The sequence below is a fragment of the Pelophylax lessonae genome (assembly GCF_965119305.1).
Source record: "Pelophylax lessonae genome assembly, chromosome: 7".
NCBI classification, from domain to species: domain Eukaryota; kingdom Metazoa; phylum Chordata; class Amphibia; order Anura; family Ranidae; genus Pelophylax; species Pelophylax lessonae.
Window position 1 is genome coordinate 301,208,417 of NC_138774.1, and position 18,189 is coordinate 301,226,605.

The following is an 18,189-nucleotide window of genomic DNA, read 5'->3' on the forward strand; positions in this document are numbered from 1 at the left end:
TAAAAAAAAAAAGATATATAAATGACAATAAAAAGAAACAAATTATTGTGTGAACTATCTGAGCAAACAATCAGCTGATGCAGAAATGTGAGGACTGCAGAAAAAAAAAAGGGGGGCGGCGTGCAGAGAGTTTAACCCAAACGTGTCACCTTTTAGTGAATTTGTCCTGGAAGCGATGACACCGTGTGAAAGCAGAGGACAGAAGGGTGCACAGAGGAGTAAGTGTGCTCTCAGGCATGGACTGTAGATTCGTTTTTTGGAAGTCGGGAAGCCTGCAGTACATGAGAACCCCCCCTCCCCCCCATAAAGCTCGTCTTATGGGGCCCCAGTTCATCTCATTCATATCCACAATAAAGAATCTAATGAAGAAAAAAAAAAATAAAAAATAAAGAGAAAAAAAAAAATAGCCCCTCCCCTAATGTTTACCCTCCGCGGGAGAGGACAACGCAAGGATAATTCTTCCGGCAACATAAAGCTTTTTGAATGGCGGTGAAAAGGGGGTGTGTCCTGTTTGTGCTCCGGTCGGTGGTGGATGAATGAACTGAACTCCCTTGGATCCTGTCCGTCAGTCTATCAGGGATTGGAGGGCTGTATAGAGTCCAGTGTTGTCCTTGTAGGATCCGCCTCCTCCCCCCGATCACTCTGACTCCTCCCCCCTGCGTATCTGCTCCTCGTACACTTCTCGCACGCCTAGGATGCGGCTCAGCATACTCTGCAGCATGGTTTTGTCCATAGGAATAACAGAATACCACAAAGGAGATTCGGCCACGCACGATCGCTCAGGCTGCAGGTAGAAGATGTCCCCGCGGTTTCGGAGGTTCACAGGGCTGGCGGAAAGGTAAAGAAGAGCGATCAATAGATATACAAATCCTGCAACAAAGTAACGATCAAAACACAGAACTCCAATATCAGAGCGGAACTAAACCCTCCCCCGTCCTTTCATAGGGAGGATGGCGCCATCTTGGCCTCCAACTACATCTGCCATGGTGTGAAACAAAGAAAGCCAGAGATGGGGGATGGGTGATGAGCTAAGGTGTGTTCCCACACGAGTAAATTCTAATCAACTAAAATCTAATGTGTGTAGGTAAATTGTAATGCAATTCTATAGAATTTCCAAACTCAAAAATCTAATATATTATTTATGGTATTACAGTTTGAGCAATCTCACACATACAGATTTGGTCTGAGGAGGCCTGTAACGCACAGTGCTCTGGATGGTGGTCTGAGGAGGTCTGTAACGCACAGTGCTCTGGACGGTGGTCTGAGGAGGCCTGTAACGCACAGTGCTCTGGATGGTGGTCTGAGGAGGCCTGTAACGCACAGTGCTCTGGACGGTGGTCTGAGGAGGCCTGTAATGCACAGTGCTCTGGACGGTGGTCTGAGGAGGCCTGTAACGCACAGTGCTCTGGACGGTGGTCTGAGGAGGCCTGTAATGCACAGTGCTCTGGATGGTGGTCTGAGGAGGCCTGTAACGCACAGTGCTCTGAGGAGGCCTGTAATGCACAGTGCTCTGGACGGTGGTCTGAGGAGGCCTGTAACGCACAGTGCTCTGTACGGTGGTCTGAGGAGGCCTGTAACGCACAGTGCTCTGCATGGTGGTCTGAGGAGGCCTGTAACACACAGTGCTCTGTACGGTGGTCTGAGGAGGCCTGTAACGCACAGTGCTCTGTACGGTGGTCTGAGGAGGCCTGTAATGCACAGTGCTCTGGATGGTGGTCTGAGGAGGCCTGTAACGCACAGTGCTCTGGACGGTGGTCTGAGGAGGCCTGTAATGCACAGTGCTCTGGATGGTGGTCTGAGGAGGCCTGTAACGCACAGTGCTCTGAGGAGGCCTGTAACGCACAGTGCTCTGCATGGTGGTCTGAGGAGGCCTGTAACACACAGTGCTCTGTACGGTGGTCTGAGGAGGCCTGTAATGCACAGTGCTCTGGACGGTGGTCTGAGGAGGCCTGTAATGCACAGTGCTCTGAGGAGGCCTGTAACGCACAGTGCTCTGGATGGTGGTCTGAGGAGGCCTGTAACGCACAGTGCTCTGGATGGTGGTCTGAGGAGGCCTGTAACGCACAGTGCTCCGCATGGTGGTCTGAGGAGGCCTGTAACGCACAGTGCTCTGCATGGTGGTCTGAGGAGGCCTGTAACGCTTAGTGCTCTGCATGGTGGTCTGAGAAAGCCTGTAAGGCACAGTGCTCTGCATGGTGGTCTGAGAAAGCCTGTAAGGCACAGTGCTCTGCATGGTGGTCTGAGAAAGCCTGTAAGGCACAGTGCTCTGCATGGTGGTCTGAGAAAGCCTGTAAGGCACAGTGCTCTGCATGGTGGTCTGAGAAAGCCTGTAGCGCACAGTGCTCTGCATGGTGGTCTGAGAAAGCCTGTAGCGCACAGTGCTCTGGATGGTGGTCTGAGGATGCCTATAATGCACAGTGCTCTGCATGGTGGTCTAAGGAGGCCTGTAACGCACAGTGCTCTGGATGGTGGTCTGAGGAGGCCTGTAATGCACAGTGCTCTGAGGAGGCCTGTAATGCACAATGCTCTGGATGGTGGTCTAAAGAGGCCTGTATTGCAAACAGTGCTCCGAACAGTGGCTTTAATGCTACACAGTGCTCTGGACGGATGTCTGAGAGACCCGTAATGCTGCACAGTGCTCTGGATGGTGGTATAAAAGAGGCCTGTAATGCTGCACAGTGCTCTGAGGGGAAGCCTGTAATGCACAGTGCTCTGGATGGAGGTATGAGAGAGGCCTGGACTTGTGAAATCAACACAGAGACCTGTGATCCTAAATAGAAGGATCACAGAAGCTCTGTGCTGATTTAGGCGAGAAGAACGGTCAGCTGTGTTTACAACATCCGACTGTCCTCCTCAATCAGCAGGGAGCGATCGCGGCTGTCAGGCGGCAATCGGAGCCGCTGGCCATGTGGATCAGCATCCCCACTGCCTAGTGGGGGCGGGTATGTGGCTTAAGAGGAGCTTTCTAACTGTGAGGGTGTTGGTTCCACAAGCCCATCCCAGAGACCTGTGATTCCCAATAGAAGGATCACAGGCACTCTGTATTCATTCGAGAGAGAACGGTCAGCTGTGTTTACAACATCCGCCCGTCCTTCTCTCTCCACAGGGAGCGATCATGGGTGCCCTGTGGCAATCGTGGCTACCGGCCCCGTGGATTGGCTTCCCTGCTGCCTAATAGGGGTGCGTGCCATATAGGTCTGGTGGTTCGCGCAGGTGAGCCAGTCTGCGGCAGTATGTCTGCGGTGGGCCGTCAGAAAGTAGTTAATTCGCTGAAGTGTATTTTTTTTCCAAAAAATTGCGTTTGAAAGACGGCTGCGCAAATACCGAGTGACATAAAATAATGCAACGATCGACAATTTATTCTCTAGGGTCTCTGCTAAAAATATATATATATATATAATGTTTGGGGGTTCTAAGTAATTTTCTAGAAAAAAAATACTGATTTTAACTTGTAAGCAAAAAAAGGCTTTTGGTTAAACTGCCCTCACTTACAGACTGAAGTTCATCCCTTTGATCTAAAAGAACCCAATGATACAATGTTTCTCTATCTCTCAGTGGAACGATACAATGTTTCTCTATCTCTCAGTGGAACGATACAATGTTTCTCTATCTCTCAGTGGAATGATACAATGTTTCTTTATCTCTCAGTGTAATGATACAATGTTTCTCTATCTCTCAGCGGAATGATACAATGTTTCTTTATCTCTCAGTGGAATGATACAATGTTTCTCTATCTCTCAGCGGAATGATACAATGTTTCTCTCTCTTACATAGTAGGTGAGGTTTGGGGGGGGGGGGGGGGGTGTACATAGTTACATAGTAGGTGAGGTTTGGGGGGGGGGGTGTACATAGTTACATAGTAGGAGAGGTTGAATAAAGACAATAGTCCATCCAGTTCCCCCTGTGTAGGTGTGTGTGGCTGTAATCATCTCTCATACCCCTGAATGTTCTGATCCCTGAGATGTATGGAAGAGTCTCCCATACTTCCCGCAGAAACCACCTCTTGTGGTAGAGAATTCCACAATCTTGTTGCCCTAACAGTAAAGAACCCCCCACGTTGCCTGAGGTTAAAACGCTTCTCCTCTAATCGCATTGTATGCCCCCGTGTCCTCATGCAATCCTTCCAACTGAATAGCTTTTTTTCTATGCTGAGATCACCGTTGAGGTATTTATACATTTCTATCATGTCCCCTCTCAGATGTCTCTTCTCCAGGGAGAATAAATCGAGCGATTGCAGACGCTCTTCATAATTAAGGTCCTCCAACCCCCTAATTAGTTTAGTTGCCCTTCTCTGGACTCTCTCCAGCTCCAACACATCCCTCCTGAGGACTGGCGACCAGAACTGGACAGAATACTCCAGATGCGGTCGGACCAGAGTTTTATAAAGTGGAAGGATTATAGTCTTATCTCTGGAATACATCCCTTTCTTTATGCATGCTAATATTCTGTTGGCTTTGGAAGCTGCCGCTTGACATTGCATGCTATTGCCTAATCTATCATCAACCAAGACTCCCAGATCCTTCTCTATTTTTGATTCCCCCAAAGGTCCCCCCCCCTAAAGTGTATTGTGCTTTTATGTTTCTAGTCCCCAAGTGCAAAACCTTACACTTCTCCACATTAAACCTCATTTGCCATGTCGTTGCCCACTTCGTTATTTTGTCCAGGTCATTCTGTAGGATATCTGCTTCATGCTGTGCAGTTATTGCCCTGCCCAATTTTGTGTCATCTACAAAAACTGATATTGAACTCCTGATCCCGTCCTCAATGTTGTTTATGAATAAATTGAACAAGGTTGGTCCCAGGACTGAGCCTTGGGGGACCCCGCTTACACCTCAGACCAGTCTGAGTATGCGTTATTTATTACCGCCCTTTTAGCCAGTTCCGTATCCAAGAGAAAACCCTGCTGTCGATACCTGCAGACCTTATTTTATAAATTAAGCGCTTGTGGGGAACTGTATCAAACGCCTTAGCGAAAACCAGGTACACCACATCCACTGGTCTGCCCCTATCTAGCTCACAGCTCACTTCCTCGTAGAATGCTAATAGATTGGTTTGACAAGAACGCCCATTTGTAAACCCGTGCTGATTACTGCTGATGATTACGTTGTTGTCTTTGGCAAACTCTATGATATAGTCCCTTATTCCCTCCAGAAGTTTACATACTATCGATGTCAAACTGACAGGCCTATAATTTCCCGGGATATGCCTCTGACCCTTTTTTGAATATCGGAATCATGTTAGCCTTCCTCCAATCCCCTGGTACATCTCCTGTCCTAATACTGTCAGCAAAGATCAGGAACAGTGGTCTAGATCAGTGTTTCTCAACCCTGGTCCTCAAGGCACACTAACAGGCCAGATTTTAAGTATTACCTTGGGGGGATGCAGACTAGAATACTGCAATCATTGAGCAGCAAATGATATCACCTGTGATGTATTTCAGTTTTCTTGCAAACCTGGCCTGTTAGTGTGCCCTGAGGACCGGAGTTGAGAAACACTGGTCTAGATATAACCTTACTAAGTTCTTTGAGTACTCTCGGATGTACGCCATCCGGGCCTGGTGATTTATTTGTGTTAATTTTATCCAGCCTTTCTGACGGACGGGTATTCCGGTCCTGGATTTACTACCCAGAGGATCACCAATGCAGAACAAGCATTCAGACTTCAATGTCCGCATGCTTGCTCCTCATTAGTGACTCACTAGAATAGACCCGAGATGGGAAGGAAAGCCCTGTCAGTCCAGCGCCACTCCAATGTCTACTTCTACATCCTGCACAGGAGAGCGCAATGACATCTCACCATTTGGAAAGGTAGAACTCGTAGAACTTGACGGGACAGCGCAGCGGGTTCATCTTATTCTCCAGCTGTTCCAGGGCCGGCGTCTGGTCCTCTTCTCGCTTCCTCTTCGATGCGTTTTCTTTAAGGATGAAGAGACAAAGCCAAATCATTCTCAAGGAAACAAGGACAGAGCAACAACAGCGGCTAAACCTGAACTCCAGCCAGGAAATCTATTCCTCAAGAACCACAACTGGCTTTACCAACTAACACCACCTTGTAAGTACAATGCATACAGTCCACGCTTTGGAGAGTCCATGCGGCGCCATTTTGACTGCTCTAATAGTCTGATTTTTATCATAGATTACAATCACACAGCTTAGCGTAATCCCTGAAGGAGCTATGTGATGACGAAACGCGTTGGCTGTATAATTTGTAATAACCTTATATACATTGCAATTAGTGATTTGATATTTTATGTGAAGATGTCCTATGTGATTTATATACTACTTTTTATGGAATTTAAATAAAATTTGAAGATATTTTTAAATAAATATCATTTGAGCCTTAAAACTCCCATTCATTGGGGGAAATGGAATCCCTGATACATTTAATACCCACAAATGATAGAAATCGAATCTGTGCACCAAATGCTTTATCACACTCCTATATTACCTTGTAAAAGTAGGGGCCACATTTTACACCAATCCTACTTAACCCCTTGACACCGACTTACCCGTTACCGGGGTGATAAAAGGCCCTTTATCACGTGATCAGCTGTCAACCAATGACAGCTGATCACAAAGTAAACAGAAGTCAGTTATCTGCTCCCCCCCCCCCAGTCAGAAGAGAAGAAAGCTGGTAACCGGCTTCTGTTAGAGGGACATCGGTCACCTTAGTGCCCATCAGTGCTGCCAATCAGTGTTGCCAATCAGTACCCCTCATCAGTGCAGCCTACCATTGCCTATCAGTGCCCCTAGCCATACTGCCTCATCAGTGCCACCTGAACAGTGTCCATTAGTGCTACATATTACTGCTGCCTCATCAGTGCCCACTAGTGCTGCCAATCAGTGCGGCCTACCATTGCCTCATTAGTGCCACATATTACTACTGCCTCATCAGTGCCGCCTATCACCCTGAGCAGCGCAGCAGCGGGAGGGGCCCAGCCTGAGCAGCGCAGCAGCGGGAGGAGCCCAGCCTGAGCAGCGGGAGGAGCCCAGCCTGAGCAGCGGGAGGAGCCCAGCCTGAGCAGCGGGAGGAGCCCAGCCTGAGCAGCGGGAGGAGCCCAGCCTGAGCAGCGGGAGGAGCCCAGCCTGAGCAACGCAGCAGCGGGAGGGGCACAGCCTGAGCAACGCAGCAGCGGGAGGAGCCCAGCCTGAGCAACGCAGTGGGGAGGGGCCCAGCTCGAGCAGCACAGGGAGAGGGGCCCAGCCTGAGCAGCGCAGGGGGGAGGAGCCCAGCCACTACAGGCTGCCTGCAGAAAACTTCATCAGGGGGCTAGTCTTGCCTCTGCCTTCTCCTGCAATAGGTGGAGCTTGCTGGCCCCTCCCACAGCTCTGTACTCTGCAGAGGCTATGTACAGCAAACTTTTACATGATAATATCTGGGTTTGTGGTGCACACACAGTGGATTTATGTCCTTGGTGGACATTGTGGAAGATATTGGAGGTTTTGGATGCCGGAGTTCAGCTTTAATGATTGGCATATGAAAAGTGAAGAGAAAGCATTGGCTGTGCGGCCGGGACGGTACCTTTGCACCTCCTCTGGGTGGTGTTGCTGGGAGGGTAGTGTCGGATGCTGATGATTTTCGATGTTCCTCTGCTGGTGGTGCACTTGCGGGAATAGCGGACGACGTTGGTGAAGGACAGTTGCATGTGCTCCTCTGCGGTACGCAGGCCGAAGAACTTGGTGTTAAAGAACATGAGCGTGTTGAGGAGCACGTAGGGGGAGTAAACGCCCAGCTGCTTACAGTCCCACAGATGTTCTTCCTCCACACGTGACAACATCAGCCCTGGAAATTGGGGGACAAGTCAGGGAAAAGCCTTGAGAGCGGCCCACCTATATACCGGTAACACCTGAGCTCACCTTAGCACCTCCCCCCAGGAAAGGTGTTACCGCCCCCCCACATATTAACCTCAGCCCGTCTGACAACATTAGACCCGATTTCTTACTATTGGGCGTCAGGTTCTGGTGCCAGGCAGTCAGGATCTTGTTCAGCTCTTGGACGAAGGTCAGGTAATAGAGATCCGTGAAGATGTTCACCATCCGATTATTATCCAGGAGATACTAGGAGACGAAAACACGGGAATTAGACGTCACCGGAGAGCCGATAAACTTCAATCACAGGGCTTTATTAATAATCGATGCATTGATCGCATATAGTAATGTCCCCACCCAAAAACTAAACCTTCAACGCGTTTCACCACTCACATGATGCTCACAGGGAGAGGAGGAAGTCTATAGAGAGAAAGCCAGGAGTGGTGAAACATCGAGGAAGGTTGGCTTTTGGGAGGAGACATTACTGTATGCAATTTATTCATTGATTAATTATATTATTTTATAAAATATTGCAAAAGGGGCCGAGTGGAGTGTGACTGAAGTTCTTCATACTTTCAATGGAGATGGACTGATGACCAGCCCCCGGGTTCTCCATGTCCGTCCACCATTGAATCATGGGAAATGTAGTTCCCCTGCAGTGCACTAGACTGTCCCATAAACACAATATAACATACAGGATGCACCCCCACAGGATCATGGGGATCGAGGACCCGCCGCCCCCAGGGACCAGGACCCGCTCCACGCAGGAGCGAGGACCCGCCGCACCCAGGGACCAGAACTTGCTCCTTCTGCACCCAGGGGCGAGGACCCGCCGCACCCCGAGACCAGGACCTGCTCCCTGTGCACGCAGGGGTAAGGACCCGCCGCACCCAGGGACCAGGACATGCTCCCTCTGCACACAGGGGTGAGGACCCGCCGCACCCAGGGACCAGGACCTGCTCCTTCTGCACGCAGCCGTGAGAACCCGCCAAACCCAGGGACCAGGACCCGCTCCCTCTGCACACAGGGGTAAGGACCCGCCACACCCAGGGACCAGGACCCGCTCCCTCTGCACACAGGGGTGAGGACCCGCAGCACCCAGCGACCAGGACCCGCTCCCTCTGCACACAGGAGTGAGGACCCGCCACACCCAGGGACCAGGACCCGCTCCACGCAAGAGTGAGGACCCGCCGCACCCAGGGACCAGGACCCGCTCCACGCAAGAGTGAGGACCCGCCGCACCCAGGGAGCAGGACTTTCTCCCTCTGCACCCAGGGGCAAGGACCCGCCACACACAGGGATCAGTACCTGCTCCCTCTGCACCCAGGGGCGAGGACCCGCCACACCCAGGGATCAGGACCTGCTCCCTCTGCACGCAGGAGCGAGGACCCGCCGCACCCAGGGACCAGGACTTGCTCCCTCTGCACCCAAGGGCGAGGACCCGCCGCACCCAGGGATCAGGACCTGCTCCCTCTGCACCCAGGGGTGAGGACCCGCCGCACCCAGGGACCAGGACTTGCTCCCTCTGCACCCAGGGACGAGGACCCGCCGCATGCAGGGATGAGGATCTGCTTCCGCAGCAACCAAAGACGAGGCCCCCCCCCGCCCCAGGCAAAGACGAGGCCCCCCAGCCGCATCCATTGCTCCTATATAGGCTGACGCTTCTATGCACAAAGCTAGTTACCACTAAAGTACCAAGAAAAGAAACCCCCCCCCCCCATGGCGCTCACCTGCTGTATACCCAGACAGAGGTAAAATATACTGTCCGGTTCATAGCGCTCTCCGTTCGGTCGCGTTATCTCCTTCACAAACTGCGCTAATCCATAGTTCAGCTCGGCAGCCGTGCACGTTAGGATGTCTTCTTTTATTCGCATCGGTTTAGCTGAAGAAAAATAAAACAATATAATTAATATTTTATATGAAAATAGAGAAATAAAATGAGAAGAAAAGTAAAAAGACATCAATAGAAAACAAAACGCCGTTTTCAACTTACGCCCAAAACGTATTTCCTCGGCTTTGCTGGGCTCTCCCCCTTCATATTTCCGCTGCACCCAGGACTTCCAGGCGTTCACACCGTACGTGTAGCTCAGGCTCGTGCGCTGACTGGAGACAGAGTCCTGCGAGGAGCTCTCCTTTTCCGATACAATCATGCGCTTAGGACCCTGCAGGACAGCGGTGGTCAGAATTATTAGTATGGGGGGATCAAAGGGCTGCAGACATGGTACAGGAGACGGTCAAAGACTGCAGACACGGTACAGGAGACCGTCAGAGACTGCAGACACGGTACAGGAGACCGTCAGAGACTGCAGACACTGTACAGGAGATGGTCAGAGACTGCAGACACGGTACAGGAGATGTACCGAGACTGCAGACATGATAGAGGAGATGGTCAGAGACTGCAGACATAGTACAGGAGACGGTCAGAGACTGCAGACATAGTACAGGAGATGGTCAGAGACTGCAGACATAGTACAGGAGACGGTCAGAGACTGCAGACATAGTACAGGAGATGGTCAGAGACTGCAGACATAGTACAGGAGATGGTCAGAGACTGCAGACATAGTACAGGAGATGGTCAGAGACTGCAGACATAGTACAGGAGACGGTCAGAGACTGCAGACATAGTACAGGAGACGGTCAGAGACTGCAGACATGGTACAGGAGACGGTCAGAGACTGCAGACATAGTACAGGAGACGGTCAGAGACTGCAGACATAGTACAGGAGACGGTCAGAGACTGCAGACATAGTACAGGAGATGGTCAGAGACTGCAGACATAGTACAGGAGATGGTCAGAGACTGCAGACATAGTACAGGAGATAGTCAGAGACTGCAGACATAGTACAGGAGACGGTCAGAGACTGAACACAGTATAGGAGTTGTTGGAGAATGGGGACAGGGACTGTTAGAGAGGAATACTTCAACAAGGCAGTAAGAAAAGTGCAGAGTGTCTGAAGGGGCGCTGATGGCCTTAACAAAAGTTATTGGCAGGCTGCGCAGCAGGACTGCAGGAAATGAAGAGTCCACATTACGACATCAGAGTGCAGGAAGTGACATCACAGCACCCAATCCTGGGATGTACTCACTTTCTTCACCACCCGCGAGGTGTCTTGTTCTTGCGCTTCATCCGCCAGGCCGCAATCAAACAAGTAATCCACGCTCTGATTGGCATCGGTTGTATCTGCCAGACAAAACACACAAGGTGACATTTCCATTCCGGGGTGGCCAAATTCACCCATCACCCGCAATGATTGGATGGGAGCCGGATTCACACATCGCCTGCAATGATTGAAAGAGAACCGGATTCACCCATCGCCTGCAATGATTGAAAGAGAACCGGATTCACCCATCGCCTGCAATGATTGGATGGGAACTGGATTCACCCATCGCCTGCAATGATTAGATGAGAACCGGATTCACCCATCGCCTGCAATGATTGGATGAGAACCGGATGCTTGTACAATCTGTGCCACGTTCCGGGCTTATAGAAGGAGCGACTATACAACGCAGCGCCAGGTCCTCAAACCATCACAACCTATAATGGGTGACGCCGCCAAATAAAGGTGGGGTAGAACGGATTTTCTCAAAGACTGGCATGTTTGTGAATTTGTAAATCTCTCCTGTTAGGTTTATTACCATGGGGGCACCTGTGCAGGCGCGTTCCTGAGTCTCGCTGCTGCTTCCATTGTCACAGAGGGACTCGGCCCCGCCTCACTGGATTTGATTGACAGGAGCGGGAGCCAATGGCTCCTGCTGTTATCAATCTGTCCAATGAGATGAGCCAGTGGCTCCCATGCATGGCACTGGAACAAACTCTCAGGTTAAGAAAAAGGGGGCGGGGGGTGGGCTCTGCAGCAAAATTGGATTTTTGACTTCCCGTAAAATCCTTTTCTCTAAAGCTCATTGACAGACGCAGACTTCTTGATTAATATCAGTAGGGATATACTGCCCCCTACAGGAGTAGGACACTAGGCAGGAAAAAAAGTTCTGGCCACACCTTATGGGCAGTCCCAGGGGGTATATCCTCTCTCTCCCTGCTACAGGATGTCAGTTATGTAACAAAGCAGTGTCAGAGAATTCAACCCAAACCAACCCAAAAATAGAGGGGCGGGTCCTGCGGGTCCGGGTCAATGAGCTTAAGAGAAAAGGATTTTACGGTAAGTCAAAAATCCAATTTTCTCTGTCGCTCATTGACAGACGCAGACTTCTTGATTAATATCAGTAGGGACGTCCCAAAGCAGTGCCACAAATGAGGGGTGGGATAACAGAAATAAAAATCCAATCCAGAAGGCCCAACCGGAGCCAACCAGAAGCATCAAGGACTCATCGAACAAAAGGATGAGACCCAACTGAAAAAACCAAAAACCCCCGAGGTAGACCAACGGTCCCCTCAAACAGCGGCCTGCAGAACCTTGCGGCCAAAACAGGCATCCGCCGATGTCAGCACATCAACTTTATAAAATTTTGTAAAGGTATGAACCGACGACCAGGTAGCCACCTTGCAAACCTGAAGCACCGACGCCTGATGGCGGAAGGCCCAGGAAGCACTAAGAGCCCGAGTAGAGTGTACCTTAACAGGGAACGGAGGAACCCGACCCTTAATAGAATAAGCCTGCACCACCGTCTGTCTGATCCATCTGGAGATAGTCGCGGCAGACGCAGGCAACCACCCCTTTCTAGGGCCATCCGTGATCACAAAAAGTGAATCGGCCTCACGAAAAGAGTCAGTAGTAGCCAAGTACACCCTGATCGCCCGAACCACATCCAAGGAGTGTAACGCAAACTCCCGAGGATGACTGGGCTTAGGACACAGGGAAGGTAACACAATATCCTCATTCAAATGAAACTCTGAAACCACCTTAGGAAGGAAGGATGGATTCGGACGAAGAACCACCTTATCCCTATGAACCACCAGATATGGGGAACGACAGGATAATGCGGCCAGTTCCGACACCCTGCGTGCAGAAGTGATAGCCACCAAAAAGGCCACCTTCTGGGATAAGGTAAGCAAGGGAATCTCCCTAATATTTTCAAAGGGAGGTTTCTGGAGAACCGACAACACCAAATTAAGATCCCAGGGTGGCAAGGGCGCGCGTACCGGAGGAGCCAGGTGCCGCACCCCCTGGATGAAATTCCGCACCAAAGAATGAGTAGCCAGTGGCCTCTGGAAGAAGATCGCCAATGCTGAGACCTGACCCTTGATAGTGCTCAAGGCCAGCTTCTGCTCAACCCCCCGTTGCAGAAAGGCCAATATCCGAGCCACCGAGTAAGAACGTGGAGGAAACCCAAGGGATTCACACCACGCGATATAAGACTTCCATGTGCGATGATAGACTTTTCTGGAAGTCGCTTTCCTCGCTTTAATCAGAGTAGGAATAACTGAAGCAGACAAACCCCTGTCCTTCAGCATCTGGCCCTCAATAGCCAAGCCGTCAAAGCCAGTGATCGTAAAAGCAGGATGGATGGAGCGCCTGCGACCAGCCTGACCTGAAGAGGCCATTCCCCTTGATCCAAGGTCTGACGGCAGAGAAAGTCCGCCTGCCAATTTTCCATACCCAGAACGTGAACTGCAGACAGAGCCGGAACAAACTGTTCCGCCCAAAAAAAGCTGGCCACTTCCACGGCCGCTAGAACACTCTTGGTGTCCCCTTGATGGTTGACATAGGCCACGGCCGTGGCATTGTCCGACTGAATCCGAACCAAGCAGCCCTGAAGATGCCTGGTCCGGTGAACCAGGCAAAACCTGATCGCTTTCAGTACCAACACATTTATCGATAACCTGGATATTTTCGGAGAAAAGGGCTTCCCCTGACTGAGCATCGGAGACCGAGGCCCCCAAACCAGAAACTACCTGGTCCGCTCGCTCAGCCGGATCTGATTGTCTAGGAAATCGGAATTCCAGTTCCATTTGGGAAGAATCTCCTTTTGGAGAGTCCGCGTATGACACTGAGCCTGCGGAGACTCCGCACAAAAGAGGAGGTCGTCCAGGTAGCCCAGGACCGATATGCCCCGCTGCTGCAACAAAGCCAGGACTGGGGCCCAAATTTTGGTGAAGACCCGGAAAGCAGAGGCGAGACCAAAAGGGTAACGCCACAAACTGATAATGGTCCGGTCCCACCGCAAAGCGCAGAAACCGCTGGTGTCCTGCGTAAATGGGAACGTGAAGATAGGCACCCTCTATGGGCGCCATTTACATCCAGTGCTGCACTGCCCCCAACAGAGCCATTAGGTGATTCGGGGACAGTCGCATATTGGAAGGGAAGGACCGCACCGGTTGAAACGATCGCAACTCGATCTTGTGTTCCGACCGTATGACCTCGTGAACCCATTTGTCTTGAATACTGTAGAGCCACGGGTCCGGGAACTGGCGAAGACATCCCCCCACCCTTGATCTGGGTGGGGGCGCACCTTCAGGCTGAAGCGGTCTTATCCTCAGGTCTGGAAGGACCGGATTTTTGCTTACCAGACCAGGGTCTCTTGAAACCCCCGGGGGGCTTTGGAGGACTTTGCCTTATCGCCCGCCCCGGAGGAGCGAAAAAACTTCTTGTGAGCTGTAAAGGAAGGTCCCTGTCTACGACGAGGTTCCTTACCTTTATTAGCCTGTGGTAGAAAGGTGCTCTTGCCCCCAGTGAGATCCTTAATAATCCCATCCAAGGTAGCACCAAACAGGCGATCCCCCTGAAAAGGGAGATCAGTCAAGGCTCTTTTGGAAGCCTGATCCGCCGACCAGCACTTTAACCATAGCATGCGCCGGAGGACCACCGCCGAGGTTGACACACGTCCCAGCAATGGGGCAGCGTCCAGTGCGGCGTCACAAATTGTAGCCCCTGCACTATTTGCTCCAGCAAATCCGGCACGGCAGTAGGGGAGACTTCTCCCCTCCAGGTCATGGCGTAATAGCTTGGCCCATTCCGTCAATGTCTGTGAAACCAGAGCAATGGTAAACACTGGCCTTAGGGCCGATACTGCCAGGGAGAATATGGAACGGGACACAGATTCTGCCCTACGGTCAACTGGATCCCGAAAGGACAGGGAATCCTCCACCGGGATAACAGTTGCTTTATTTAGTCTGGAAACCGGTGGATCCACCACAGGTGGCAGCGTCCATTTTTTAAGGAGGGACTCTTCAAACGGGTAGCGCCTAGCAATCCGTTTAGGCGTCCCAGGGGGTCATTTTGGACGAGCCCACTCGTCTTTAATAATATCATCAAAGCATTTGGGAAAGGGAAACACCTTTTCCACCTTAGAGGGCTTGCGAGTGCCAAAGGCAACTTCCGTCTGAACTGCCTCCACTGGTGCAACCTCCAGTTTTAGGGTCTCCCGGACTGACATAATCAGTGCGTCCACCAGTGCTTTGTCCTGCGCTATGGCAGAGGCAGGAAGATCATCCTCACTGTCAGAGGGACACGGGACATCAACCCTAAAAGGAGGAACCCGCGGCAGCAGCGACCGGCTCAGGATCAGAGTCTGAGGTATCGGACGAGACAGGGGTGGGCGGGGGTCGTTTTTTAGCTCTCCGTCCCTGACAGGCCACCTCCACCCGGGACACAAATGACTCCAGGACCGATAAAAGCGAATCAATGGTGAGTGGAGAATCGGAGGGCCCTGCGGCTACCTCGAGGGGATCAGATGGGGACTCATGTGCAGCAGGGTACATGGCAATGCCAGGGAAACCTGTCAGCAAAAAATGACAAAATGAGAAAAAAAACTTTTTTTTTTTTTAAAAGAATCCCCCAGCGCTAAAGCGCCCCCAGTGGTCACGTGCTCGAGACCCCCGCAGAGAGAGAGAAGAGAGACCCCCAAAAGGCTCACCACTTGACGCACTAGAGTTCAAACCAGGACTGCTCTCAGCGCTGTCTGACAGGAAGTCTTTGTGGAGTGATTTTCCCGGGTCTAGGGAGGGGCCACGCCCTTGGTGATTACTACAGCTGCTCAGCTCTCAAGCAGGACGAGCTGGATGTACCAAGATGGCCGCCACCATGCCGAGGACATGCAGGCTACAACAGAATGGCGGCCCCGCGGTAATATGGCGGCCTCGTGCGGTCCGCAGTGTCAACAGGGACCCCCGTGAGCCTACCCTACGGATCGATCATAGATGCACCAACTCCTGACAGAACCCCTCTCCACCGAGGTGGGGGGGCTGTCGGCCAATACGGACGCCGCGACTCAGATTCCGACTGGTCGTAGGCGACCTGGCGAGACGTTTAACTTGGGGGGCCAGTCCCCATCCAGTGGGACTATGTCACGGCCGACCCAGCGCGGAGCTAGGGCCTGCACGCGCTCGTAGCCCGGCTGGGGTGACCACCGGATCTCAACATCCAGCCCGTCGCCCAGATCCAGCATAATTGCTTGAAGATCTCACAGGAACAAACTGGAGAAAAAAAAAAGCTAACTAAAAAAAGCGTGCCAGGACCAGAGATCCCAGCAAGGAACTTAGGTCCTTACTCCTGACTAGGCAGAAAAAAACGGACATCCTGTAGCAGGGAGAGAGAGGATATACCCCCTGGGACTGCCCATAAGGTGTGGCCAGAACTTATTTTCCTGCCTAGTGTCCTACTCCTGTAGGGGGCAGTATATCCCTACTGATATTAATCAAGAAGTTTGCGTCTGTCAATGAGCGACAGAGAAAGAAGGTTTTATACATTAAGATAAGAACTTTGAGACTTTACTATCCCTTTAACTGACAATTGTGCGGTTGTCCAACGCTGTACCCAAATAAAATGGATGTCCTTTTTTGCACACAAATAGCGTTTTGGTGGTATTTGATCATCTCTGCGCTTTTTATTTTTTGCGCTATAAGCAAAAAAAAAAAAATTTGCGACAGTAAAAAAAAAAAAAAAAAAAAAATAGTATTTTTTACTTTCTGCTATAAAACATCCAATATAAAAAAAATGTAAAAAATAAAAAATCTTCAATTAGTTCCAATTCGAATTCTGCTACGTTTTTGGTAAAAAATCCCAATAAGCGTATATTGATTGGTTTGCACGTCTACATTCTATGGGATATATTTACGGCATTTCAATTATTTTTGTTTTTACTAGTAATGGCGGCGATCAGCGAGTTTTAGTGGGACTGCGACATTGTGGCGGATAAATCTGACCTGCGACATTGTAGTGGACAGATTGGACACTAAAGCCCCGTACACACGTAGCGATTGTCGGCCGTAAATATTCGGCCAACGACCGATCGGCCGATTGTAGGCTTGTTAGTATGATGGGTGTGCAGGCATTAAAATTTTTGTTGGCCAACACCAGAACGGCCGATTGTTCGCCAGTCAGTACAGAATTCGGCCGACAAACAGCCAATTAGCAAGACTGGGCATGCTCAAAGAAGAAAAAACACATGGAAAGTTAACCATCACATGACATCACTTCTGCAGTCGGCTGTTGTTGGCCGACAAAATTCGTGTGCAGTCTTTTGCAGTTTTCAGCCGACAGGACAGCACCGGACAAAAGACGGCCGATCGTTCGGCCGACATTCGGTACGTGTGTACGGGGCTTAAGTGACACTTTTTGGGGACCAGTGACACCAGTACAGTGATCAGTGCTGGAAAAAAATGTACCATCACTGTACAAATAACACTGGTCAGGGGAGGGGTTAACATCAGGGGCGATCTAAGGGTTAAATGTGTTCCTATGGAGTGCTTGCTAACCGTGTGGGGGAGGAGCTCTGACTGAGGGAAGACAGAGATGAGTGTTCCTGCTTAGCAGACACACAAGATCTCCATCTTCCGCTCTGTTGGAAGAATTGGCTGAGTCAGGAATCTTTCATTAAATGTAGCCGTAGAGATATAGAAATGTAGGTAGAGGTAGACTTTATATAAATCACAGTAGTTAGGATAACCTATTTCTATGTGTGTTAAAGGTTCCATTCCCCCTCTCCTGTAATAAAAGGGGAGTCTGTATGTCTCTTATTCCTACACAGAAAACCTTGAGAGATAAGGAAGCAGGATGCTACATCCCAAGACCAACTTCCAGAACCAGCTCTGACCGGAGAGATAACAGCTAAAGGATGGGACAGTTGAAGTAACTGTTACTTTGCCAGATGAAGGAGTGGACATTGATTGGATGAAATATGCTATTCCACTTTAGATCAGCCCAGAACACACCTATACCTCATAAATATTCATTACTATAAAAAGTGCAAACCCCATTGTCTGGGTAGATTTTTATGCATGAGACAGGCTGCTGACTGATCTCTGTATATATCTCCATGCACATGTAAATAAACGAATTCCTCTTGTTTTCCAAAATCACCGGATCTGAGTTTTTCCTACATTTTGGTGCGTTGGCCGGGAAACCACTGCTGGACGATAGAAGTTCTGCTGGGACGACTGCAAAAGATCTGAGGTGAGATGCCAAGGATCGTCTTAGAAGACCTC

The 18,189-nt window shown here is 50.5% G+C and overlaps 1 protein-coding gene across 1 annotated transcript in view; it reads right to left on the bottom strand.

Annotated features, from left to right (window-relative positions):
* Positions 1-374: 374 nt before the first annotated feature.
* The window catches only part of ZMYM3 (zinc finger MYM-type containing 3), a 106,410-nt gene continuing 88,595 nt past the window's right edge, over positions 375-18,189 (bottom strand). Inside the window, exons 18-24 of the mRNA XM_082263468.1 lie at positions 10,895-10,989; positions 9,802-9,970; positions 9,539-9,690; positions 7,943-8,057; positions 7,522-7,782; positions 5,797-5,914; positions 375-827 (exon numbers count right to left, since the gene is read on the bottom strand). Of these exons, the coding sequence (XP_082119594.1) occupies positions 638-827; positions 5,797-5,914; positions 7,522-7,782; positions 7,943-8,057; positions 9,539-9,690; positions 9,802-9,970; positions 10,895-10,989 (1,100 nt within the window). The 3' untranslated portion in view covers positions 375-637. The remainder of the gene's footprint in view (positions 828-5,796; positions 5,915-7,521; positions 7,783-7,942; positions 8,058-9,538; positions 9,691-9,801; positions 9,971-10,894; positions 10,990-18,189) is intronic.